General features: G+C 38.7%; 1 protein-coding gene across 2 annotated transcripts in view; it reads right to left on the reverse strand.

Moving 5' to 3' along the window:
• The window catches only part of Scaper (S-phase cyclin A associated protein in the ER), a 351,295-nt gene that overhangs the window by 151,239 nt on the left and 172,661 nt on the right, over positions 1 to 27,395 (reverse strand). For both annotated transcript variants that reach the window (XM_055621927.1, XM_055621926.1), the window contains one exon: positions 12,409 to 12,535. In XM_055621927.1, coding sequence (XP_055477902.1) covers positions 12,409 to 12,535 — 127 coding nt within the window. The remainder of the gene's footprint in view (positions 1 to 12,408; positions 12,536 to 27,395) is intronic.

Consider the following 27,395-nt stretch of genomic DNA (forward strand, 5'->3'; position numbering starts at 1 on the left):
AAAAAAAAAAAACAATTTCTGGATACGAAGGATAAAATATAATTATAACTAACCATTTATTTGACTGTTTTAAAAATAAATCAGAATAATTAGACAGAAATTAATAAAGGAGAAATGATTAAGGTTTCTAAAGTTGTAAAAGCTAGAAACCATTAAAAGGAATAGTACAAATGTTAAGAAAAGAGAAAATAACACATGTGTTCATAAACTTTTGGTTTATAATAGAGCAGGCAACAAAAAGCAGTGGAGAAAATCATTCTTGTCAATAATCATCTGAATGGAGAAAAAAAATTAAATTAACTTTCTCACATTAGAAAAATTAATTCCAGATGGATACTAGGCTAAAAGAAAAGGCGAAGTACAGTCTTAAAAATATAGAAGGTGATAACTCAAGTGACAACACATGTTGGAGAGGATGTGGAGAAAGGGGAACCCTCCTCCATTGCTGGTGGGAATGTAAACTGGTACAACCACTTGTGAAATCAATCTGGCACTTTCTCAGACAATTAGGAATAGTGCTTCCTCAAGACCCAGCTATACCACTCCTAGGCATATACCCAAAATTTGCTCAAGTACACAACAAGGACATTTGGTCAACCATGTTTGTAGCAGCTTTATTTGTAATAGCCAGAACCTGGAAACAACCCAGATGTCCCTCAACGGAGAAATGGATACAGAAATTGTGGTATTTTTACACAATGGAATACTACTCAGTAATCAAAAACGAGGAAATCATGAAATCTGCAGGCAAATGGTGGGATCTAGAAAAGATCATTCTGAGTGAAGTATCCCAGAAGGAGAAAGACACACATGGTATATACTCACTCATATAGACCTATAAGATATGATAAATATAATGAAATCTATACACCTAAAAAAGAGAAACAAGAAAGAGGACCCGGGGTAAGATGATCAATCCTCCCTTAGAAAGACAAATGGGATGTGCATTGGACGTAGGAGAAAACAACTAACAGGACAGGCGCCTACTGCAGAGGGCCCCTGAAAGACTCTACCTAGCAGTGTATCAAAGCAGATACTAAGACTCATAACCAAACCTTTGGCAGAGTGCAGGGAACCATGTGAAAGAAGGGGGAGTCAGTATGACCTGGAGAGAACAGGAGCTCCACAAGGACCAACTATATCTGGGCACAGGGGTCTTTTCTGAGACTGACACTCCACCAAGGACCATGTATGGATATAACCTAGAACCTCTGTTCGGATGAAGCCTGTGGTAGCTCAGCAACCAATTGGTTTCCCATAGTAAGGGGAACAGGGACTATTTTTGACATGAACTCAATGGCAGGCTCTTTGACCTCTCCACCCCTCAAGGGGGGAGCAGCCCTGCTAGGCCACAGAGGAGGACTTTGCAGCCAGTCCTGAAGATACCTGATAAAACAGGGTCAGATGAATGGGGAGGAGGTCGTCCCCAATCAGCGGACTTGGAAAGGGGCAGGGAGGAGATGAGGGAGGGAGGGAAAGGTTTGGGAGGGAATGAGGGAGTGGGATACAGCTGGGATGCAGAGTTAATAAAATGTAACTAATAAAAAATAAATAAAAGAAAGAAAGAAACAAACAAAAAATATATATAGAAGGTGGGAGAATATTTACTAAGAAGGTAAAAACTATTAACATAAAAGAAGAGATTAATAAATCTGACACATTTAAAATAGCAACTTTTATCAAAAGACAGCCAAATGGAAGCTCAAGCATAAAAGCAGATGCCTTTGGGACACTTGAATACCTAAGAATGGTGTCCGAACTTACAAGGAAATTCTTACAAAACAGCAGAAATACAGAAAAATTTAAACAGGTATTCCATAAAAAAATTCAAATCCCCCCCAAAAGGAAAAGTGCTTGAACCTTCCAATAGAGAATTCCACATGAAAACTATGAAAGATACATATAATAGCCACAAGAGTAGTAGAAATTTAAATCTTACAGTCATAAATATTTTAAGAGAAAATAGAAGCAGGGCCTTCACATACTAATAGGAAGGCAAACTGGTAAAATTGCCTTGGAAAACTGCTACCATGTTATAGAGGAAGGTGAAGGGCATAACCCGAGAGCTGCACTCCTCGGGAGTTCTTATCATGGAGTGCCAGGACACATGCTTAAAAGTGCACTTTCATAACTGAACCCAGGACTTCTGAGTCCAATGGGGGATGAGGACTTGTGTCCAGGTGAACACTAGGATTGCTGTTGTTACTCGAAGCTTCTTACCCTAAATCACCAACCATCATGAGCTCTACATGCCAGCATGTCTCCCAGGAGACACTGAGTGCTGCTCCTGCCTATGCTGCTGCAGCCGCCACAGCCACCCCATCAACCAGAGCAGTAATCTCACCAGAAATGCTCATAGGAGGAATAATGGGAGGTTCGGGAGCAGTGGAGTGGGCTGTTGATGACCAAACAGGAGAGTGATTGGAGCATAGTCAGCAGAAGAATTTGTAGGGGGGTGTAGTCTTAGAACCGGAACCTCAGATAGACAGACAGACAGACAGAACAACTCTCTTAATCGCCCAGCTTTGATGGACAGCAGATGTTTGCAGTGACCCCTAACACAATATCCTCATTACACTGCACACAGGCATGTAGGTGTGCAGTCCTGGACTACCACTTGGGATTATGAATCACAGAAAGCCCTGCTCACGGGGAGTGCAATCTCGAACTTGCCAGGAGAAGTCCGGAATGTGCTAGGCTGTGGGAACTCTTGCCAGTGAATCCTAACACAAGTCTGTGCTCACACACATCTGGGGTACAGTGATGCAGCTTGTCTAATTAATGCGACTGGCATTCTACCCCCACATCTGTGAAAACTATACAGGTGACAGGAGGAGGAAGGACAGCAGCATTCCCATGAGGGGACAATGTTTACACAGGGTTTGCTACCTTCTGTTTCACGTCACTGTTGATTTAAAGTTAAAAAAAAAAGAAACAGGTTTTTAGTTGTATCAGTTTTTCATAGTTTTGGTATCACTTCCAATTGTTATAGCTTCATTGTTAATCTACTGTGTTTTAACTTGCATCTCACCAGAAATGGTATTTCTGACTATCCCTTGTTTCTTCACATTGAAAAAAAAATCTTGGATGTTGATGTTTCCTCATCAACAACAGTTTGTCTGTTACCTCTCAGAATTCTAACTCACTCATTACCTCCTCCTTTCTTTCTTTACAACTTAAATATACGTTTAGCCCTCTGAAAACAATGGCCTAATTTTCCCCAACCAATAACCCAAATGAAGCTTGGTGAATCAATGAGTTGTATTTCAGTTACTCCCAGGAGTATGGGCACGGGGTTACTAATAAGGGCAGAAATGACTCCAAGACAGCTGCATCACCAAAGCCCACCTGGGCATGAGTGCCCACTCAGGAAGCTGGGGACCTGGAGCCCACTGTATAGCCTGCAGGCAGGTTGGAAGTATCTTTTACAGGTGCCTCGCTGGTCTGTTTCCTCCTGGTTTCTGGGCTTACAGACACTTGTATAATTACCACCTGAAACAATATGCATGGCATTTCTATCATCCTTTCCAGAAAGAGCTTGCTGCTTCTTTAAGGGTCCATTTTCTTCACCTTAAAAATGTCCTTTCTTAGCTGGGTGGTGGTGGCACAAACCTTTAATCCAAGCACTCAGGAAGCAGAGGCAGGTGGATCTCTATATGTCCAAGGCCAGCCTGGTCTACAGAGCAAGTCCCAGGACAGCCAGGGCTACACAAAGAAACCCTGTCTCAGTAACCAAAACTAACCTCCCCCACCAAAAAAAAAAAAAATCCTTTCCTATATAAGTCAAATCTTTGTCAGATTGTAGACGTAACAACCCCATGTGTCAGTAGATTAGTATTCTAACTCAAGGTAGCTAAGGAATAGCTAACACACATTTCTTTTACTTTGAGCTACAGATTATCAATTTCTGACACAATATAGAGCCACAGAAGTTAATTCTGTTAATTATCAACTATTCTGCGGAAGCAGCTGGGTAAGCTGAGAACACTGAAAACATAAAATGAAATTTCTGGTATTGAATACTTTCCAGATTTTCCACTTCTACACTGAAAAATTCCAGCTGAAAATAAGACATAAAACCAAACAAGACCATGGGCTGTGGCAGACCGGCAATGTCTAGAACAAAATGTTCTGATTAAATTAGGTGGTGAAAATTCTCAAGGCTTAGTGATTTACTCTCTTTCAGCCTAGGTGTGTGGGAAGTACCTACAAATAGCTGGAAAAAAAGGTAAGGAGGAGTTTTCATGTTTGTTCTTTGTGTGTTAGTATGAACTTCCAAGATGAAACTTGAAAACTTCATGCATGGTAGGCTTGGCTAAAGACAATACAAAGTAAATTATGATTTGACTTTCCTCACTTCAGTTCAAACTGTGAATCCTGTCAGCTATGTGGCTTGCTTATTCAGGTTTAAGAGATTAACAGCTGAATCTCTATTTAAATTTTGGCAGCAATCTAAAAGCTTAGTAAGGGCAATTGGACAAATTCCACATCCAGTCTCTCTGCTTAAACTGTTTACTTACAGTAATAGCATACAAATGTCTCGTGTTACTGATAAACCACAGAAAGTTTTTGGGACGCTATTCCTATCCAATCATAAAAGTAATGTTCATCATCACAGAGTAATGAGAGAAGTCAAAGCAAATACAAATCATGCTCTTGTACCAAATTGAACACTATAGTAAAAATAGGGGAAATGCCTTTCTGAATACAAAATGTTTTAGAAATACATAGGAAATAACTGAGCATTTCTATAATAAAATTATTTTGCTTAAAGCAATTTATTTATCTTGGATTTGTAATGATAGTTTTATGCTGAAATATAGTTTTAGGAACAAAGTAAAGAACAGTTGTTAGATGATGCCAATACTGTCTGTGAAAAGAATAGAAGCAGTCAAGAGTGTAAGCTCTATATAATGTTGGGTACCTATAGTTGCAGCACTTGGGAGACTGAATCAAGAAGATCACTTGAGTTTAGGAATTTTAGATCAGCCTATGCAACAACAATAACGATATTTCAAAAATAAAAAAAAACAACAAAAATCAAAGCCACCTGGGTAATGCTTCTTGGATACACTTCCTTCTCTGAGTAATCACTATTGTGAGAAAACATCAAGTATTTTCTTTCTATTTTACCACCTATGTATAAACTATAAAATACATGTGTGTGTGTGAGAGAGAAAGAAGCATTTTTTATATTGTCCTTGTATCTAATGGCCTTACTCTAAACTTGTCAGTTATCATAATTTGTATGAAATAATTCATGTACAATTCAATCACTAGCCAATAAAGATTTACTTTTTTCTTTCAAAATCTTATAGGCTTTCTTTTTTTTTTTTTTTATTAAACAGTACTTAAGAAGTATTAGTAGTAGGCACTCCCTTTTTGCTCTCAATTTTACAAGGGCCATTTTTAACCTTTTCCCAGTATGGTTTTGATATATACTGTTTTGTGGATGTATTTTGTCAGACTAAGGAAATTTCAATTTCATCACCTCATCAATTTTTAAAATGACTTTGTATACAACTTACCAAATTTCTCAAATGATCTTTTTGTTTGTTTGTTTTTTGTTAATTTAATTTTCCAATGTTAGGCCAACTGTATCTTCAATAAATACAGTTTTGTTATGAAACACTAGTTTGTCTTAAAACACACATACAAATATATACAACACAATGCAGTCTGCTAAAATTCCGTTTAGGAATTCTGAATACAAGTCTGTGAATGATAGTGCCTTATAAGGGGATCCTCCCACCCTCTTTATTATGATATTGAATGGACTTCATGTGGATCTTAAATCTGTAAGTTAACTTGTAGTGTGGGAGGACCCTGCTGTTTGAGGTTGCAGTCCTCCCAGTCCAGTTAGCCACTCTGACCTCGGCATTAAGGTGCAGGTCTCCCTCTCCCCAAAAGGGCTTCCTACTCTCTGCCTGACTTCTTCAGGAGAGTGTCACTAGACATAGATACCACATTTGATAGATGGTCTTTGACACAGTTCCTGCTAACTCTCCCCTCCCTGTGCCTATAGGATAATTAGGTACTGTGTTCATATGATAGGAGCATGATGTTTAATGCAAATCAAGCATCCTTAAAGTGCCTAATTTAAATCAATCATGTATACCTATCTCTGAAGCCTCCCACCCACTCCCCAAGGGGTATATAGCCTTTGTTCTCTGAAATTAAAATTAAATTAGCTCCCTGAGGTGGTTCCCAGAGTATCTGATTTCTGTACATGCTCACAAGCCTTCCAAGCTCTGTGTCTTGTCTCCTGCCCCCCAGGAGAGGAGAACCACATTATAGTTCTTGAAACATTCTTAGTAACAATTACTTCAAGTTACCATTCAATCTCTGTTGCCATTTTTTGCCCCAGTCTCCTTCTAGAGCCCTGGTTCTCTACCAGTGAGTCATGATCGACAGAAGCATTTATCAGATTCACACTGCAATCTACTATAGTCGCAAAATTATACTTACGAAGGAGCACTGAAGCAATTCCATGATGAGGGTCACCACAGCGTGAGGGACTATTAAAGGGCCACATCAGGAAGGGCGAGAACCGCTGGTCTAGAGGGCCAGCTATACATAACCCTAAAATATTCACTATATATCAGACCCTTTATGCTCGTCTCTTATTTTTTCTATTTTCCCCCTTCTACAAGCTTAGTCTAGATTCCTTCTTAGGAACTACCACTGAGAACACTAATTCTACATCCGACAACTTTGATTACTATTTTTATTACTATTATTTTTAATCACTATAATTTTCAGGACTCAAATGTCTATTTTCTTTTAAACACGCTGCACGTCTTTAAGGAAAAAAAGGAATTTAGCCTTGCATTTTCTTAAAGCATAGTTGAGGAACATCGATAATCTGCTTATATTGTGTTTTATTACTCCATTGTTCTCTTTGTGTGCCTAATTAATATTTTACTATGCAATGTTCTATTTGGAAATTTTGTTGAAATGATTTGAAATCAAGACTGTTGTTATCATTATTCAGCATAAACTTTACATCTGCTTCTGTTAGATTCTTAAGTTACTAATTCAAAATCACTTAAGTCTTTCTGCAGTAATTTCGAACTCCCCAGTCAACTTGATGAGTATATACTCAGCTCTGCAACGATGGATATACTTCCACCCATCAGCTCTGCTTGAGTATTCTTAACATTCTAATTCAAAGCATGAGTTTTCTTCACTCTTGACCATTCATGTTCTGGGACTCCAAAGATTCTTCCCCTCAAGCTGAACAAATATGTCAACAGTACTACTGAGTCTCTCGTCCATACCTTCTGAGTCACTAACTGAACTCAGCCACAAATTCGTTACCTTTTTAACAATTAACTCATTTATATATTTCCTTTGCCTAGTGTTCAACTCTGTCCCTACTGCTAATTTAATTCTTGTAGGTAATTTCAAGCTTGTATTTCATATTGCATTTCCTTAATAGCCAGTGAGTGTATCTCTACAGCCCTGGCTAGGAATTACAACAATACCTGTACTCACGGTTTCTTGTTTGACTCATCAGAGCTTACTTGTTTCTATGCTTCTTCCTTCCTTCCTTCCTTCTTCTTCTTCTTCTTTTTTTTTTTTTAAGTGTGTTTGTGTATTTATTTTTAAGTGTTTTAAGTGTATTTATTCTTCTAAAATTATTTAACAGAAATTGTCTGAGGCAGGCCAGTGAGATGGCTCAGCAGTTGAAGGCTCTTGCTACAAAACCTGACTCCATCCCTAAGACCCACATGGTGGGAAGAACTGACTCCTGTAAATTGTCCTCTGACCTGCACATGCGCGTGCGCGCATGCGCGCGCACACATACATACACACACATACACACACACACACACACACACTACAGTAAAAAACAGAAATTATCTAAGGCCTAAGATGAAATATCTGTGTTTATTCTATCATGAGAAATACCATTTCGTTGACCTCAGACTACTTCAAACTCAGCTCACACTTTGAAATAACAAAAGTGTTTGTGAAGCAGGGTTGCAGGTAACTTTGGGTTATGATCTTTACACTGCATTCTTCACAGTCTCTGGCAGTAAATGAGAGGGTCATTGTGTGAGGAAGCAGATGCTCTGGTCTTATTACGGAGGGGATCTTCTATTAGACATCATTCCTCAGCAGCCCTTAGACTTTGCCTTTTCCAACAGCACTCAGGCTGGCAAGTACTCATGCGTACACAGAAACACAGCTTTCTCATTTTTTTCTTTCTTTAAAGAAAACCCCCCTTTCTCCATGTAAATTTTTTGAGAGAGTTGATGCAAATCCACCTGAGACCATACCTATATACACTTGGAAGTTGCGAGGTATTTTTAAAAGAATTACACATGGAATAAAGCTTATACATGGTTCATTTCTGAAAAGAAAAACAACACAAACCTTTGGAAAACCTGACAATCCCACGAGTTTATATTCGAGTAGAAATAAAAACAAGAGACATTTTGTGAATAAATTTAAATTCTCAAAATCTCAGAAAAATTATCTAAAGAACTGTATCAAAGCAGTAACAGAAAACACTAGTGCTTTGGGTCTGAATTAAGAGAAGAGTCCTTAGCCAGTCATAGTGTGTATGTCTTTAATTCCATCACTTGGGGGACAGAGGAAGGTGGACGGATCTCTGAGTTACAAGGCCAGCTTGGTCTACGTAGTGAGTTCCAGATCAGCTAGAGCTACATAGTGAGACACCCCCTTCTTTTTAGAAATTTTTTTTTCTTTCTTAAAAAATTTTATTTATGTAATTATTACAATTTACTCACTTTGTATCCTGTCTGTAGCCCCCTCCCTTTTCTGCCCCTATACCCCTTTCTTAGTCCACTGATAGGGGAGATCCTTCTCCCCTTCTCTCTGACCATAACCTATCAGGTCTCATCAGGGCTAGCTTCATCATCTTCCTCTGTGGCCTGCCAAGGCTGCACCCCCCAGGAGCAGGTAAACAAAGAGCCAGCCACTGAGTTAATGTCAGAGACAGCCCCTGCTTCCTTTACTAGGGCACCTATTTGGAAACTGAGCAGCCTATGGGCTTCCTCTGAGCACGGAGTCTAGGTCCTCTCCATGCATATGGTCCTTGGTTGGAGTATCGGTCTCTGCAGGAACCCCTGGGCCCAGGTTGTTTGGCTCTGTTGGTCTCCTTGTGGAGTTCCTGTCCCCTCCAGGTCTTTCTATCTCCCCCTTTTTTCATTAGATTCCCTGCACTTTGCCCAAAGTTTGGCTATGAGTCTCAGCATCTCTTTCGATACCCTCATGGGTAGTTTTTCAGAGGCCCCTGTGAAAGACTCCTGCCCTGTTCCTTGTCTTCTACTTCCTATGCCTTTCCTGTTTGCCCTTCTGAGTGGGGTTTCATCCTCTTCCCTAGGGTCCTCCTTCTGGTTCAGCTTCTTAAGGACATAGATTTTAATATGTTTATCCTATATTATACGGTATCCACTTATATGTGAGTATATACTGTGTGTGTCTTTCTGCTTATGGTTACCTCACTCAGGATGATCTTTTCTAGTTCCCACCATTTGCCTGAAATTTCATGATTTCCTTGTTTTTAATTGCTGAGTAGTATTCCATTGTGTAAATGTACCACAATTTCTGCATCCATTCTTCAGTTGAAGAACATCTAGGCATCTTCAACAAATGGTGCTGGTCTAACTACATGTCTACATGTAGAAAAATGCAAATAGACCCATATTTATCATCCTGCACAAAATTAAAGCCCAAGTGGATCAAAGACCTCAACTTAAAACCAGACAAACTAAAATCTGTTAGAAGAAAAAGTGGGCAAGAGCCTCAAACTCATTGACATAGGAGACAACTTACTGAACATAACACCAGCAGCTCAGGCTTTAAGATCAACAATTAATAAATGGGACCTCATGAAACTGTAAAGCAAAGGAGACTGTCAACAGAACAAAACAACAACCTACAGACTGGGAAAAGGTCTTCACCAACACTACATCTGACAGAGACCTTGTTTTGAAGAGAGACAGATAGACAGAGACAGAGACAGAAATGGGGGGAGGGGAGAGAGAGTGGGGAGTGAGAAAGACTCTCAAAATTATTATTATTATTATTATTTTATCATTTTCAGTATGGGTGTGCTCCTATTCCTGTCACTGACAGGCTGGTTTCAAATCATTTTCTGAGGTTTTGTTACTCCAGGCAGCTTTCCAAACAGAAGAATGGTTATTTATAATTCCTAGACCTGAATTACAACACCATCAGCTGAATTATGCTGCAATGTCAGTGAAGCTCTACAGAACAGAGGTCTCTGTACAGTCAGTGTGTCTTGGCGAGGTGAAAGGAATTCCGTTATAGAAGCAGAAGAAGGGTCTTTCTGCGGCTCATTTTACACTCTGGGGAGTAGTGCAGGATGTGCTCTGAGCACGGCTTCACAGCAAGGCTCCTCATACACACCATTTAGACTGGGACTCAGACTACATTGTTTTCTCCTTTAAATTATATAAAATCAGTGGTATACTGCCACTGGTAAATTGTCCCTTTGTGCATTAAATAATACCTTTTTAAAAATAATGATCATGTTAACTTTTTTCTTAAAATTTCTTTAAATAATTCAATATAAAATACTTTTTCTACAACTGGTATCTTTAAACAAATACTGTTTAATTTAAATTTCAAAAATGATCAGTATATGATATTTAAGTTTTTCATGCCATATCAAACTTCTAAATACAGAGTGCATGCTGACAAGTGCCAATTTATGAACGTGTCAACACTCTGAGAGTGAGACTCACTATGTGTTTCTGCCACAAGTACTGACTATGCTACTGCTGGTTACCATGGTTACCGTACTGTCTATGCCAAAGTGCAACAGCAGGTTTGTCATTCATTTACCTGAGAATCTAGCAATTCCAGACTTAAGGCATGTGCCCCAGCCTACAGCACTAGTTCTCAAACTAAGGTTTTCCCTACCCTCTCCTGGGGACATATTAGACAGTAAATCTTGGACCCACCCTCAATCCATTAAATCAGAAATGTAACATGTATCTTAACAAGTCTTCTAGTGACTCTGATGTCTGATAAACGGGTTAAGTGTAGTGTTAACACAATCACGGACTTTGTAATACAGAAGAGGAATGAAAACATTCCAGCCACATTTATAACACCAATAAAACTAGAACATAGATCTGACAGATAACCAAAGTCTATGATATACTTTGTAGAGGTCAAACAAGCAACAAGGGTATATTCTTTAAGAAAGAAAAATTTGCATGATAAAGCAATAAACTATTTTTAACACAAGGAAATGTTTTAACAATAAAACTATTTTTAAAACAAAATATCTTTCATTCTTTACGGTGTACCTGGGAGGAAGCAGGGGGACAGGTAAGAAAGTCATTTCCAGGAACTACAACTATACTGACAACAATTTATCTGTTAGGTTAAGTGATAAGGTCACTGGCTTTCCAATAACATTCTTATTACCAAATAACCCTATGTATATCAAATACTGCATAATCTATTTTAAGTCCAGAAAATAAAAATACTGCTAATAATTATAGATAGCCATTACCTTAAATGGTAAATTAGATTTCACCCAAATGTTAACAAATTATTAACTTATGATATTGTCGTTCAGTTACATGGAAATGATTTAAGTACGGTATGAAATTCTCAAAACAGAATTTAAAAATTATTTTAAAAGAAAATTTAAAAACATGAAAAAGCATGAAATTAGCCAAAAAATGGAGTAAATGCACAATAAAAGGACTAGAAAATATAAAGTGACATGTTACCAATTAATAATATTATATAAAACTTTACTTCTTATACACTTAACATTTTCTTCTGTGTATAATAAATTCTGTTAGAATTGTTATAGATTTCAAAGTATTGCTGAGACAACAAGTAAATTTTAAATGATTTTTTAAAACTACCAAATTTTCTATCCAAAATGGACAAGAAACTCGCATTTCACAGATATTTGGTTTTAATTTATAAGGTATATAATTCAAAGTTTTGTATTTTCTGCCATAAAATTACATATCTGCATAGCTATCACTCCTGATTAAACAATTTAATTTATTTGTAAGAAGAAAATATCACAGAAAATCATGGCATAATTAGAACTTTACTAAAAAAAAAAAAACAACTTAAAAATTTTAATTTATTTATTGGGCTGGAGAGATGGCTGAGTTGTAAGGAGCACTGGCTGCTCTTGTAGAGGATCCCAGAACCCACATGGTGGCCCACAACCAACTGTAAAGGGATCTGATTCCCTGTTGTGATGTGCATGAAGACCCAGCACTCATATATATAAAATAAGTATTAAAATTATTTATCAAATGTTGACTAGCTTTTATTAATACAGAAGGAAGGGACAAATACTGTCATATTTCCTGTCATAGTGAGACATCATCACGAAGGTCAAGGGTCAGGCAACAAAGGTATGTTACATACCTCTTTCTCCAATACTCTAGCAATCTCACCAAGGGTCCGATCCAAAGCTGAAGCTTTATTGTTTGCCCAGGAACCACTGTCTTGTACTTGAAGTTGTTTTACAAGATCTTTGGCTAGTCTCTGAAGCCTTGAAAACAAAATGAAAAGTGGCATTACTTAATTATGTGTGTGGGGTATATATATATATACACACACATGAGCATTTATACTTATTTGTAGGTTATAGACTTAATAAAACATGTGAAACCATGTTACTTTCAATATTCTACCTGAAACTTCTCCAAAGAACAGCCAGGGGAGGCAAACAGAGTACAGCTGTTCGTCTTTAAGACCACCCAATGACTCTTCATCTAAGGAAACAACTAGCAGACAACATCAGCCGTGGCTGCAGTAATTGAAAGCATTCTTTTTGTGGGATCCTCAAATTAGAAAAGAATTGGGAGCGGGAGAAACTGACAGGATGATGATCTAGAACATGAGTAAAGAACCTGAGAAGGCTTCACGTCCTGATCCGACACTCCTGTTAGGCTCAGGCACAGAAGCACTGCAAATTCCCACAGTCTCAGTCTTCCCAAGGCCTACTTTGTAGGACCATTTGGTGTTAATTACCAGAACAAAAGAGTACTCATTCATTTGCTTTTTATCTAGGGATGTCATACACTTTCTGTACTGTAAGCCTCCTCAGAGGGAACTGAGGTTAGCATCTCAGAGCAGTCCTCCCTTTGTTCTCCTTTACTTCCTGGCACCATTCTTTGTTTCTGCTTATTTGCTTCATCAGCTGATGGGCTACCAGATGGTCTTCCAGACATTACTTCTCTTGTCTGTTTTTAAACTTTTCAAATATGGTAGATTCCACAAGACAGAACTATAATCAAATTCTTAAAATTTTCTTACACATTCCCTCTGTTATTTCTTTTGTTAATTACCTTAGACAAGCCCCAGCAATACTAATAATGTCGATTTAGCTCCTACCTTGGGATTACCAACCTTGAATACATTGATTTATTTAGTTGACTCAGTTAAAAACACCTGTGAGTCTTTTCCACTCATGACTCTCTGAGAAAGTCACTTGATGCTGAAGATTCACACTCTCACTTTATCTCATAATCTGCCAGTTCCCCAGCCTCCACATACTTGGTTCACACCATTCTTTAGAATGTAAGCCTTTCTTTTTCTCTCTTTTGCTTTTATAAGAGTTTATATTTCACAGAGAGAAGAAAGCTACTAGAAGACAAATGAGCCTCACCATTATCTCTAGTCACCCATCTCTCCTTGTTTCTCTTGTTACATCTCAGGAAGGTCCCCTCTTCATCAGGAGAGTTAAACCCTCTACACAACTGTAAGGCATGAGGCCCTTCTGGATTTCAATCCTTTTTTTCCTTGGTGTTTTTGAAAATGCTCTTCATTTGCTCCTAATGTCTTCTCTACTCTCAAATCACAAAGGAAGTTCCTACTTATCTCTCTATTTTAGCATAGTAGTCACATTCTCTACTTTGGATGTTTCTTTAACGCACTCGTCACAAGAAAATTAAGTACTTAACTAGCTGTTTAATGTGCTTTTCCCAGGAAGATCTTTCTACAATGACATATATGTTCTTTATTTGCATAATCCAACATGGTCATTGCTAGGTCCATGTTGCTATTGAGCCCGTGGTGTATATTACGGCCCGAACACTAAGTTGTACTGAATTTTAATAATTTAGTGGAAATATGTGACTAGAAGCTATTGAATTAGGCAGTGAAGAAGCAGATATATTTACATTCTATTGCTCATCTGTTGTGTGCTGGCTGAGTTATCAGAGAAGCTGGCTCTGAAAGTGGGGTAATCCCCACAACTTCAGAACCAAACATGTTGATGGCAGATTTTCCCTAAACCCTGGTCTGGGTGAGGTTGGCCTCTTTCTCTGTAACAAGAGAGTAAAATACAACAAAAAGCTTGGGGTATTAAAAACTGTGTCCTCAAGAACGGATAGAAAGTAAGCCATTTCTAACAGAGGTGACTATTATTTATCCCCCAATATGAAAATATCTGCAGTGGGAACATGAAGTCAGATATTTAGCCACAGGAAGCACATCCATGGACAAAAATTCAGTCAGGTACTCTAGATGACTGCTCAGCTTCCTCTGGATGGTATGAACACCAGATTTGATTATGCTGTCCATATGCTGTCATTTGTCACTTTACTTGAAACCCTCAACTATGGGAATGCCCTGCTCTGCCCTGGGACTCCCTTAATAGGAAACCCAAGTGACTCCCTCAACATGACTTTCCCAGTCAATTTCTGTTAGATGCTTGTAAGTCCGGAAACTGATGATGTAACTTTTTGCTTGCTCTCTTCTCAACTGAGCTACTCACTTGTCTCTGTTGGATGGTTTGAACAAGCCAATTTGACAATGTTTTGCTATATATCTGCTGCATTCTCTATTTTTCATGCACTATTTAGTGTTTGTTCAATATATACTTAATTAGACTCACTCACTTAAAATGGAAAGTATAACTGTTGCAGATCATTTTCTAGACTGTGCAGAATTTCAGAGTGTCAAGTTGATGAAAAAGACTCCTTATAAACCTCCTAACACATGAGCTGGACAGAAATGTACTCTAGTTATTTAATCTTAATAATATGCATTAACCTTATAGGCTTCACAATAACTTAATGTACAGGATCTTCTTAGGTCACCCTAGTAACACTGTCAGTTAGTGGTGACTCTGAAAACTGAGGAAGCCAAGGTTCAGGGAAGTGATATGACTTTCTCAGGGCCAATCAGCTGACAAGATGTACTCCTGGGACTCAAACATTTGATCTCCAACTCTTTTTTTTTTTTCTTTTTTTAAATTTTTTATTAATTACACTTTATTCACTTTGTATCCCCCCATAAGCTCCTCCCTTCTCCCCTGCCAATCTCACCCTCCCTCCCCCTTCTTCACGCACGCCCCTCCCCAAGTCCATTGATAGGGGAGGTCCTCCTCTCCTTCCTTCTGATCTTAGTCTACCAGTCATCAAAACAAAACGACTGCCTACAGATTGGGAAAGAATCTTTACCAACCCTTTATCTGACAGAGGGCTAATATCCAGTATATATAAAGAACTAAACAAGCTGAAAAGCAGCAAAGCAAAGTAATCCAATTAAAAAATGGGGAACAGAGCTAAACAGAGAATTCTCTGTAGAAGAATATCAAATGGCAGAGAAACACTTAAAGAAATGCTCAACGTCATTAGCCATTAGGGAAATGCAAATCAAAACGACCCTGAGATTTCACCTTGCACCCATAAGAATGGCCAAGATGAAAAACTCGAGTGACAACACATGCTGGAGAGGCTGTGGAGAAAGGGGAACCCTCCTCCACTGCTGATGGGAATGTAAACTTGTACAACCACTCTGGAAATCAATCTGGCGCTTTCTCAGACAACTAGGAATAGCACTTCCTCAAGATCCAGCCATACCACTCCTAGGCATATATCCAAAAGAGGCTCAAGTACACAATAAGGACATTTGCTCAACCATGTTTGTAGCAGCTTTCTTTGTAATAGCCAGAATCTGGAAACAGCCCAGATGTTCCTCAACTGAAGAATGGATGTAGAAACTGTGGTACATTTATACAATGGAGTATTACTCAGCAATGAAAAACAATAAAATCATGAAATTTGCAGGTAAATGGTGGGATCTGGAAAGGATCATACTGAGTGAGCTGTCCCAGAAGCAGGAAGACACACATGGTATATACTCACTCATATAGACATGTAATATAGGATAAACCTACTAGAATCTGTACACCTAAAGAAACTAATCAAGAGAGAGGACCCTGACTAAAATGCTCAATCCCCATCTCGAAAGGCAAAAAGGAAGGACATCAGAAGAAGAAGAAAACAGGAAACAAGCTAGAAACCTGCTGCAGAGGGCCTCTGAAAGCCTCTGCCCTGCAGACTATCAAAGCAGATGTTGAGACTTATGGTCAACTGTTGGGCAGTGTGCATGGAATCTTATGTAAGAAGTGGGAAATAGTAAGATCTGGAGAGGACAGGAACCCCACAGGGAGAGCAACAGAACCAGAAATTTGAACACAGAGGTCTTCCCAGAGACTCATACTCCAACCAAGTACCATGCATGGAGATAACTTAGAACCCTGCACAGATGTAACACATGACAGTTAAGTGTCCAAGTGGATTACATGGTAATGGGAAGAGGGACTGCCTCTGACATAATCTGATTGGCCTGCTATTTGATCACTTCCGCCTGAGGGGGAAGCAGCCTTACCAGGCCACAGAAGATGACAATGCAGCCCACTCCGGATCTCCAACTCTTACGCCACATTAGTCAACTCAAATAAAGAAGATCAGCTCACAAATGAATAATCTCATAGAATAAAATTTTACTTAAAATTTATTCATTTAAATTTAAAAATTTGTTAAAGAATACAAATAAGTAAGTACAACTCAAAAAAGCAGCAGTGGGCTACAGTCTAAGGTTCATCTATCTATATGTTTATTTCAGTAAGTCTGAAAAAACATCCAAACTCTAAAACCCAAAGTACCTAAGCTTGAAATCTGGAGCCAGTACATTTCAAGTGAATTAACCTTAAGGATGTTATTTAACTTTTCTACATTATGATTTCTTTATCTGAAAAGCTGGAAAACACAAACCTTTCCCTCTCTCCCTCCCTTTTCCTCTCCAGACTCTTTGAAACTGTACTTACCATTCACTATAATAGACAATGAATAACTCATTAAATAAATCAAATATCATTACTATACCTTAAGGAGAGGTCTGGACCTAACAAAAAGAAAGAGGAATACAAAATATAAAACAATACTAGCATCATTTCCCTTCTAATCTAGTATAAAATAGACTCCCATCTGACACTAGTTATTGACTCTACCATGTAGTTCATTGGCAGCAGACTCACTGTGCGGTAAATAAGTAGCTACTTTGGCTCTTGGCTGATTAAAGTTTACAGAATATGTAACTGAATATCTAGCCATAACAGAAGCTAGCAGTATTCTTACCAAGAATGCTTACATTCCATTAGAAACCAGAAGTATTTAGGAAAGTACAAGGACCATTTTAATTCACAGAAGGAAAGGCGCTCGTGTTTCACTGAGTTAAATCAATCTGAGGTTTATATGCACCTACTTTCAAGGAAGAATGCCAAATCAAGGGCATACTTTAGTAACATGAGCTAAACCTCAGTGTCATTCCCTATCTCTACTCAAGCACCACAGACAATAGAGCCCCTTTCAGGAAAAGACAACACATCAGATATTTATGGTTATTATCAATAATTACAGAGCACTGCAGCAGTCAAGCTGAAACCTGTATCATTCCTGAAGTTTAAGAAAAGAGAACGCAGCTTTCAACAAATTGTAAATTGTTACTGGGGTTACTTTTGGCAGGTAATTTTTTGTTTGTTTGTTTAGCAAAAAGCAAGAATAGAGAATAATTCCTTGCCTGATGCATGGGAAGTATCTGTCATATAAACAGCTTTGTAGAGAATATTAAAGATGGACATTTTATTCTTAAAAATATGAACAAATTCTAACAACTCTAAGCTCAAATTTGCCACTGACAGATAAAAATACAAAATAATTTCTAGGGAATTACATAATTTTATGTTTACTTAAAATTACACATAATATATGTATATATTGTACAATAAATATTATATATATTATACACAGTTACATATACACACAAACCAAAGTCACACCAGTTGGGTAACCACACTTTTCCCCCACACTAAGGATTATCTAACACAAGGTCCAGAGGTAGGCATGGGAAACCTCCTTTTGAGTTGTTGGTCAGGAAAGTACAAAAGATTTTCCTAAGACAAAGTAGGCTGTTGTTGCTGCCATTGGTGCTTTCCAGAAAAAAAGAAAATAAGAGCCTATTGCTGAAGACACCCATATTTTGGATCCTGTGTATGATGGATCTGTTTATGATCTTGGAGCTTCTTCCCTGAGGACTAGCTTTCATAATGCAGTAAGAAGCCATGGAAGCTGCCAAGGAGGAAAAGCATTCAGCATTCCTATTCCAATTAACATTTATGAACCACAGCAATGACAGGAATGACAAGGTATTACAAAGGTGCAATAGTGAAACTTAAATCCTGGAGGTAACCAACAGCCACTTAACTAGATTTAAAATCTGCTCAATAGGAGAGAATTCACACCTGGCCCTGGAAATTTAGCCAACTAGCCATGGCTGGTGAGGTTGGAACTTGGAGAATACCCCCACTACTGCCACTTTCCTAAACCAGTATAATCTCTAACCACATTCTAAACATGTATCTTTACACCTGCTATTAACGTAACTCTCACCCCTCATTTTGCTGTTGGTACCTCTTGCTTTGGAAAACCACAGCATGTTCTGTTTTAAGGAACTATGCAAGCCGCACACCTAGATGACTATACTGCATGTACCTGTTATCAATTGTTCTGCTACTAAGCACCTCTTCAATGAGAAGAGCTAGGAAATGGCTGCACACTATTTTACATATATAAATCCATAACTATATTTATTCATATATACTAGAAGACACATATTTTCTTTCTTATTTTTAAATTTTTTATTTATATTTTTTATAATTTATTCACTTTATATTACAATTGTAGCCCCCTCCCTCATGGTCTCCTGGTCCCATCCTCTCTTTGTCTTTTCCCCCATCCCCTTCCCTACTCCACTTGAAAAGGGGAGTCCTCCTCAACCTGCCATGACCCTAGCCTATCAAGTCTCATCAGGACTGCAAGGATCCTCTTCCTCTGTGGCCTGGTAAGGCCACACTGCCAGGGGAAAGTGATCAAAGAGAAGGCAACCAAGTTCTTGTCAGAGACAGGCACTGCTCCTCTTACTAAAGAACCTATATGGAGACTGAACTGCTATGGGCTACGCCTGAGCAGAGTTTCTGGGTTATCTCCATGCATGGTCCTTGATTGCTGCATTAGTTTCTGCAGGTGGCCTTGGGCCCAGATTTTTGGCACTGTTGGTCTCCTTGTGGAGCTCTTGTCACCTCCAGGTCCTTCTATCTCCCATTATTCCATAAGTTTCCCTACCCTCTGCCCAAAGTTTGCCTCTGAGTCTCTGCTTCTGCTTCCATCCCCTATTGGATGGAACCTTTCAGAAGACCTTTATGGTAGTGTCCCCTCCTGTTCCCTCTCTTCTACCACTCTGTTGCCATTCTGAATAAGAATTAAGCATCCTCCCTAGGGTCCTCCTTGTTATGGGTTGGTCTGATGCTTGTATTTTGATGCTAATTTTTGGCCTTCAAGATCTGGTTATAACCTGGATAAACCTATCCTGTGTAAATCTGCCTAAGACACTATACCTAATTGGGTGATTAAAGGCCTAAAACCTTAGCAGGGTAGAATGGCTAAGTATGGCTAAGGTTCCTGGGCTTTGGGTTCAAAAGATGGACAGAAAGAGAGGAAGGAGGCTGCTGCTATGGGCTAACGTGGAAAAGAAACTGTGTAGGCTGGGAGGAAGGACTCCAAGGACGGCAAGAATGGAAAAAAACACCAAATATAAACAAGTATTCCTAAGATTATAGCCTGGATAAGAATGGTTAAGTTTGATGGCATTGGGGACTGGGAGTTGGATGCTGAGGTTGTTAGACAGCACAGGTGAAATATCTGCCCAGCCCAAAGTAAATAAGGCAATTATAAAATCTATCAGGTGTCTGGGGCTTATTATTTATGATGGTGAGTGAAATAATACTGCTGTGACAATCACAGGGCAAATAATAAATAATATATAGCCCAGTATAATTTTTAATTTTCAACAACACCTCCCTGTTATTTCACTTCTTTGGGTCTGTAGATTGTAGTATGGTTATTCTATATTATATGGCTAATATCCACTTCTAGGTGAGTATATACCATGTGCATCTTTCTGGTTCTGGTTTACCTTACTCAGAATGATCTTTTTTAGTTCCATCCATTTGCCTGATTTCCTTGTTTTTAATAACTGAGTAGTATTCCATTGTGTAAATGTGGCATAATTTCTGTATCCATTCCTCTGCTGAGGGACATCTAGGTTGTTTCTAGATTCTGGTTATTATGAATAAAGCTGCTATGAACAAGGCTGAGCAAATGTCCTTGTTGAATGATGGAAGCACCTCTTGGGTATATGCCCAGGAGTGGTATAACTGGGTGTTGAGGTAGTGCTACTCCCAATTTTCTGAGAAAGTGTCAGGTTGATTTTCAAAGTAGTTGTACAAGTTTGCAGTACCACCAGCAATGGAGGCAGGTTCCCTTTTCTCCACATCCTTGCCAGCATGTATGGTCACATGAGTTTTTGATCATAGCCAATCTGATTGGTGTAAGATGGAATCTCAGAGTCTTTTTGATTTTCACTTCCTTAGTGACTAAGGACACTGATATTTAAGTGTTTTTCCAAAATTTGATATCCTTCTGTTGAGAATTCTGTTTAACTCTGTACCCCATATTTTAATTGGAATATTTGGTTTTTTGCTGTTTAATTTCTTGAATTCTTTATATATTCTAGATATTAGCCCACTGTCAGGGATGGTAAAGACCTTTTTCTAGTCTGTAGGCTGTTGTTTTGTTCTGTTGACAGTGTCCTTTGCTTTGCAGATTTTTTCAGTTTCATGAGGTCCTGTTTATTAATTGTTGATCTTAGAGCCTGAGCTGTTGGTGTCCTGTTCAGGAAGTTGTCTCCTGTGCCAATGAGTTTGAGACTCTTGCCCACTTTTTCTTCCAACAGATTTAGTGTGTCTGGTTTTAGGTTGAGGTCTTTGATCTACTTGGATTTTAATTTTGTGCAGGGTGACAGATATGGGTCTATCTGCATTTTTCTATGTGTGGACTTCCAGTTCGACCAGCACCATTTGCTGATGATCTTTTTTCATTGCATGGTTTTAGCTTCTCTGTCAAAAATCAAGTGCCCGTAGGTGTTTGGATTTATTTCTGGGTCCTCAATTTGATTCCACTGATCCAGCAGTCTGTTTCTATGCCAGCACAATGCAGTTTTTGGTACTGTTGCTCTATGGTACAGAGCGAGACCTGGGATGGAGATACCTCCAGAAGATCTTTAAATAGTAAAGATTGTTTTACCTATTCTGGGTTTTTGTTTTTCCATATGAGGTTGAAAATTGTTCTTTCTATCAGTCTGTAAATGATTGTGTTAGTATTTTGACGGGAACTGCATTGAATCTGTAGATTGCTTTTAGCAGGATGGCCATTTTTACTTTGTTAATCCTACTGATCCATGAGCATGGGAGATCTTTCCATCTTCTGATATCTTCTTCAATTTCTTTCTTAAGGGACTTGAAGTTTTTTTCATACAAGTCTTTCACTTGCTTGGATAGAGTTACACCAAGATATTTTATGGTGTTTTTGTGGCTATTGTGAAGGATGTTGTTTCCCTATTCATGTTCTCAGCCTGTTTGTGTTTTGTATTCAGAAGGGCTACTGCCCCCCTCCCCCCTTTTTTTGAGTTAATTTTGTATCTAGACACTTTGCTGAAGGTGTTTATCAACTGTAGGAGTTCCCAGGTAGAATTTTTGGGGTCACTCATGTAAACTATATCATCTTCTAATACTGATACTTTGACTTCTTCATTTCTGATTTGCATCCCCTCAATCTCCTTTAGTTGCCTTATTACTCTAGAGCTAGGACTTCAAGTACTATGTTGAAGAGCTATAGAGAGAGGGGGCAGCCTTGCCTTGTCCCTGATTTCAGTGGGATTGTTTTAAGTTCCTCTCCATTGAGTTTGATGTTGGCTATAGGCTTGCTGTATATCGCCTTTACTATGTTCAGGTATATGCCTTGTAACCGTGATCTAAGACTTTAAACATGAACAGGTGTTAGATTTTATCAAATGCTTTTTCAGCATTTAAGGAGATGATCATGTGTGTTTTTTTTTCTTTCAGTTTGTTTATATAGTGGATTACATTGATGGATTTCTGTATATCGAACCACCCCTGCATGCCTGGGGTGAAGCCTACTTGGTCATGGTGAATCATATCTTTGATTCAGTTTGTATGTTACTGAGTATTTCTGCATCAATGTTCATAGTAAAATTGGTCTGAAATTTTCTTTGTTGGGTCTTTGTGCAGCTAGGGTATTTAGGTGAGGGTAGCCTCAGAAAATGAGTATGGTCAAATAATTTAAAGAGTACTGGTATTCTCTCTTCTTTGAAAGTCTGGTAGAATTCTGTGCTGGCCTTGGGTTTTTTTTTTGGATGGGAGACTTTTGATGACTGCTTCTATTTCCTTGGGGGATACAGGATACAGGATTTATTTACCTGATCTTGATTCAACTTTGTTAAGTGGAATCTATCAAGAAAATTGTCCATTTCATTCAGATTTTCAAATTTTGTAGCATATAGGCCTTTGAAGAAAGAACTAATGAGTCTTTGGATTTCCTCAGTGTCTGTCCTTATATCCCCCTTTTCACTTCTTATTTTGTGAATTTGGATAGTGGCTCTCTACCTTTTAGTTAGTTTGGATAGTGGTTTGTCTAACTTGTTGATTTTCTCAAAGCAGCTCTTGGTTTTGTTGATTCTTTTAATTGTTTTGTTTCTGATTTATTGATTTCAGCTCTGAGTTTAATTAGTTCCATCTGTTACTTCTCTTGAGTGTGTCTGTTTCTGTTTTTCTAGGGCTTCCAGATGTGCCATTAAGTTGCTTGTATGAGATGTCTTCAATTTCTTTATGATGGCATTTAGTGCTATGAACTTTCCTCCTTAGCACTGTTTTCATTGTATTGTGTAAAAATTTAGGTATGTTGTGCGTTCATTTTCATTGAATTCTAGGAAGTCTTTAATTTTTTTATTTCTTCCTTGACCCAGCTGTCTGAGTAGAGAGTTGTTCAGTTTCCAGTTGTGTGCGCATTGCTATTTCTGCTGTTGCTGAGGTCCAGCTTAATCCATGGTGGTTTGATAGGATACAAAGGATTATTTAAATCTTCTTGTATCTCTTGAGGTTTGCTTTGTGATCGACTATATGGTCTATTTTGGAGACGGTTCCATGAAGTGCTGAGAAAAAGGTATATTCTTTTGTGTTTGGGTGAAAAGTTCTGTAGATTTCTGTTAGGTCCATTTGATTCATGACATCTGTTAGTATCATTGTTTATTTGTTTAATTTCTGTTTTGTTGACCTGTCCTTTGGTGAGAATGGGGTGTTGAATGTTTATGTGTGGGGATCTACGTGTGGTTTAAGCTATATTAATGTTTCTTTTACAAATGTGTGTGCCCATGTATTTGGGGCACAGATGTTCAGAATCAAGATGTCTTCTTGGTGGAATTTTCCTTTGATGAATATGAAGTGTCCTCCCTCATCTCTTTTAATCTTGGTTAAAAGTTTATTAGATATCAGAATAGCTACTCCTGCTTGTTTCTTGGGTCCGTTTGTTTGGAACGCCTTCTTCTAGCCCTTTACTCTCAGATAACGTCTATCTTTGTGGCTGGGGTGTATTTCTTTTTTATTTATTTATTATTATTATTTTTTTTATTAATTACACTTTATTCATTTTGTATCCCCCCATAAGCCCCTCTCTCCTCCCATCCCGATCCCACCCTCCCTCCCCTTTCTGTATGCATGCCACTCCCCAAGTCCACTGATAGGGGAGGTTCTCCTCTTCTTTCTGATCTTCGTCTATCAGTTCTCATCAAAAGTGGCTACATTGTCCTCTCCTGTGGCCTGATAAGGCTGCTCCCCCCTCAGGGGGAAGTGATCAACGAGCAGGCCAATCAGATTATGTCAGAGGCAGTCCCTCTTCCCATTACTATGTAACCCACTTGGACACTGAACTGCCATGGGCTACATCTGTGCAGGGGTTCCAGGTCATCTCCACGAATAGTCCTTGGTTGGAGTATGAGTCTCTGGGAAGTTCCCTGTGTTCAAATTATCTTGTTCTGTTGCTCTCCTTGTGGAGTTCCCGTCCCCTCCAGCTCTTACTATTTCCCACTTCTTACATAAAATTCCATTCACTCTGCCCATCAGTTGGCCATCAGGCTCAGCATCTGCTTTGACAGTCTATACTGCAGAAGCTTTCAGAGGCCCTTTGTGGCAGGTTTCAAGGTTGTTTCCTGTTTTCTTCTGGCTTTCAGAGGCCCTATGTAGCAGGTTCCGAGGTTGTTTCCTATTTTCTTTTTCTTCTGATGACCATCCTCTTTGCCTTTCAGGATGGGGATTGAACATTTTAGTTAGGGTCCTCTCTTTTGCTTAGTTTGTTTAGATGTACAGATTTTAGTGGGTTTATTCTATATTGTATGTTTATATGAGTGAGTATATACCATGTGTGTCTTTTTGCTTCTGGGACAACTCACTCAGGATGATCCTTTCCAGGTCCCACCATTTACCTGCAAATTTCATGATTTTATTGTTTTTCATTGCTGAGTAATACTCCATTGTATAAATGTACCACAGTTTCTGCATCCATTCTTCAGTTGAGGGGCATCTGGGTTGTTTCCAGCTTCTGGCTATTACGAATAAAGCTGCTACAAACATGGTTGAGCAAATGTCCTTTTTGTGTACTTACGCCTCTTTTGGGTATATGCCTAGGAGTGGTATGGCTGGATCTTGAGGAAGTGCTATTCCTAGTTGTCTGAGAAAGCGCCAGATTGATTTCCAGAGTGGTTGTACCAGTTTACATTCCCACCAGCAGTGGAGAAGGGTTCCCCTTTCTCCACAACTTCTCCAGCATGTGTTGTCCCTTGAGTTTTTCATCTTGGCCATTCTGATGGGTGTAAGGTGAAATCTCAGGGTTGTTTTGATTTGCATTTCCCTAATGCCCAATGAGGTTGAGCATTTCTTTAAGTGCTTCTCTGCCATTCGATATTCCTCTACAGAGAATTCTCTCTTTAGCTCTGTTCCCCATTTTTTAAGTGGATTACTTGGTTTGCTGCTTTTCAGCTTGTTTAGTTCTTTATATATACTGGATATGAGTCCTCTGTCAGATAAAGGGTTGGTGATGATTCTTTCCCAATCTGTAGGCAGTCGCTTTGTTTTGATGACGGTGTCCTTTGCTTTACAGAAGCTTTTCAGTTTCATGAGGTCCCATTTATTGATTGTTGCTCTTAGAGCCTGTGCTGTTGGTGTTCTGTTCAGGAAGTTTTCTCCTGTACCAATGAGTTCTAGGGTATTCCCCACTTTTTTTTCTAGCCGATTTAATGTGTCTGGTTTTATGTTGAGGTCTTTGATCCACTTGGACTTCAGTTTTGTGCAGGGTGATAAGTATGGATCTATTTTCATTTTTCTACATGTAGACATCCAGTTGGACCAGCACCATTTGTTGAAGATGCTATCTTTTTTCCATTGTATGGTTTTGGCATCTTTGTCTAAAATCAGGTGTCCGTAAGTGTGTGGGTTTATTTCTGGGTCTTCTGTTTGGTTCCACTGACCCACCATTCTGTTTCTATGCCAGTACCATGCAGTTTTTATAACTGTTGCTCTATAGTACAGCTTAAGATCAGGGATGGAGATACCTCCAGAAGATCTTTTATTGTAGAGGACTGTTTTAGCAATTCTCGGTTTCTTGTTATTCCATACGAAGTTGAGAATTTTTCTTTCCAGGTCTGTAAAGAATTGTGTTGGCAATTTGATGGGAATTGCACTGAATCTGTAGATTACTTTTGGTAAGATGGCCATTTTTACTATGTTAATCCTGCCAAGCCATGAGCATGGGAGATCTTTCCATCTTCTCATATCTTCCTCTAATTCTTTGTTCAGAGACTTGAAATTTTTTTCATACAAGTCTTTGACTTCCTTGGTTAGGGTTACGCCAAGGTACTTTATGTCATTTGTGGCTATTGTGAAGGGTGTTGTTTCTCTAATTTCTTTCTCAGCCCTTTTGTCTTTTGTATACAGGAGTGTTACTGATTTTTTTGAGTTAATTTTGTATCCGGCCACTTTGCTGAAGGTGTTTATCAGCTGTAGGAGTTCCCTGGTAGAGTTTTTGGGGTCAATCATATATACTATCATATCATCTGCAAATAGTGATAATTTGACTTCTTCCTTTCCCATCTGTATCCCCTTGATCTCCTTCAACTGTCTTATTACTCTAGCAAGGACTTCCAGCACTATGTTGAAGAGATATGGAGAGAGTGGGCAGCCTTGTCTTGTCCCTGATTTCAGTGGAATTGCTTTAAGTTTCTCTCCGTTCAGTTTGATGTTGGCTATAGGCTTGCTGTATATCGCCTTTACTATGTTTAGATATGTGCCTTGTATCCCTGATCTCTCCAGTACTTTAAACATGAAGGGATGTTGGATTTTATCAAATGCTTTTTCAGCATCTAGGGAGATTATCATGTGGTTTTTTTCTTTCAGTTTGTTAATATGGTGGATCACATTGATGGATTTCCGTATATTGAACCACCCCTGCATACCTGGGATGAAGCCTACTTGGTCATAGTGGATCATATCTTTGATGTGTTCTTGTAGTCGGTTTGCAAGTATTTTGTTAAGTATTTTTGCATCAATGTTCATAAGGGAGATTGGCCTGAAATTCTCTTTCTTTGTTGAGTCTTTGTGAGGTTTAGGTACCAAGGTGATTGTGGCTTCATAGAATGAGTTTGGTAATGTTCCTTCTGTTTCTATTTTGTGGAATAGTTTGAAGAGAATTGGAGTTAGCTCTTCTTTGAAGGTCTGGTAGAATTCTGCGCTGAAGCCATCTGGTCCTGGGCTTTTTTTGGATGGGAGACTTTTGATGACTGCTTCTATTTCTTTGGGGGATATAGGACTATTTAATTGAGTTACTTGGTCCTGATTCAGCTTTGGTAAGTCAAATCGATCAAGAAAATTGTCCATTTCATTTAGGTTTTCAAATTTTGTGGCATATAGACTTTGAAGTAAGTCCTAATGATTGTTTGGATTTCCTCAGTGTCTGTAGTTATGTCCCCCTTTTCATTTCTGATTTTGTTGATTTGGGTGGTGTCTCTCTGCCTTTTAGTTAGCTTGGCTAAGGGTTTGTCGATCTTGTTGATTTTCTCAAAGAACCAGCTCTTGGTTTCATTGATGCTTTGAATTGTTT

This window comes from Psammomys obesus, unplaced genomic scaffold, assembly GCF_907164565.1.
Source record: "Psammomys obesus unplaced genomic scaffold, mPsaObe1.curated_primary_1811, whole genome shotgun sequence".
Lineage (NCBI taxonomy): Eukaryota > Metazoa > Chordata > Mammalia > Rodentia > Muridae > Psammomys > Psammomys obesus.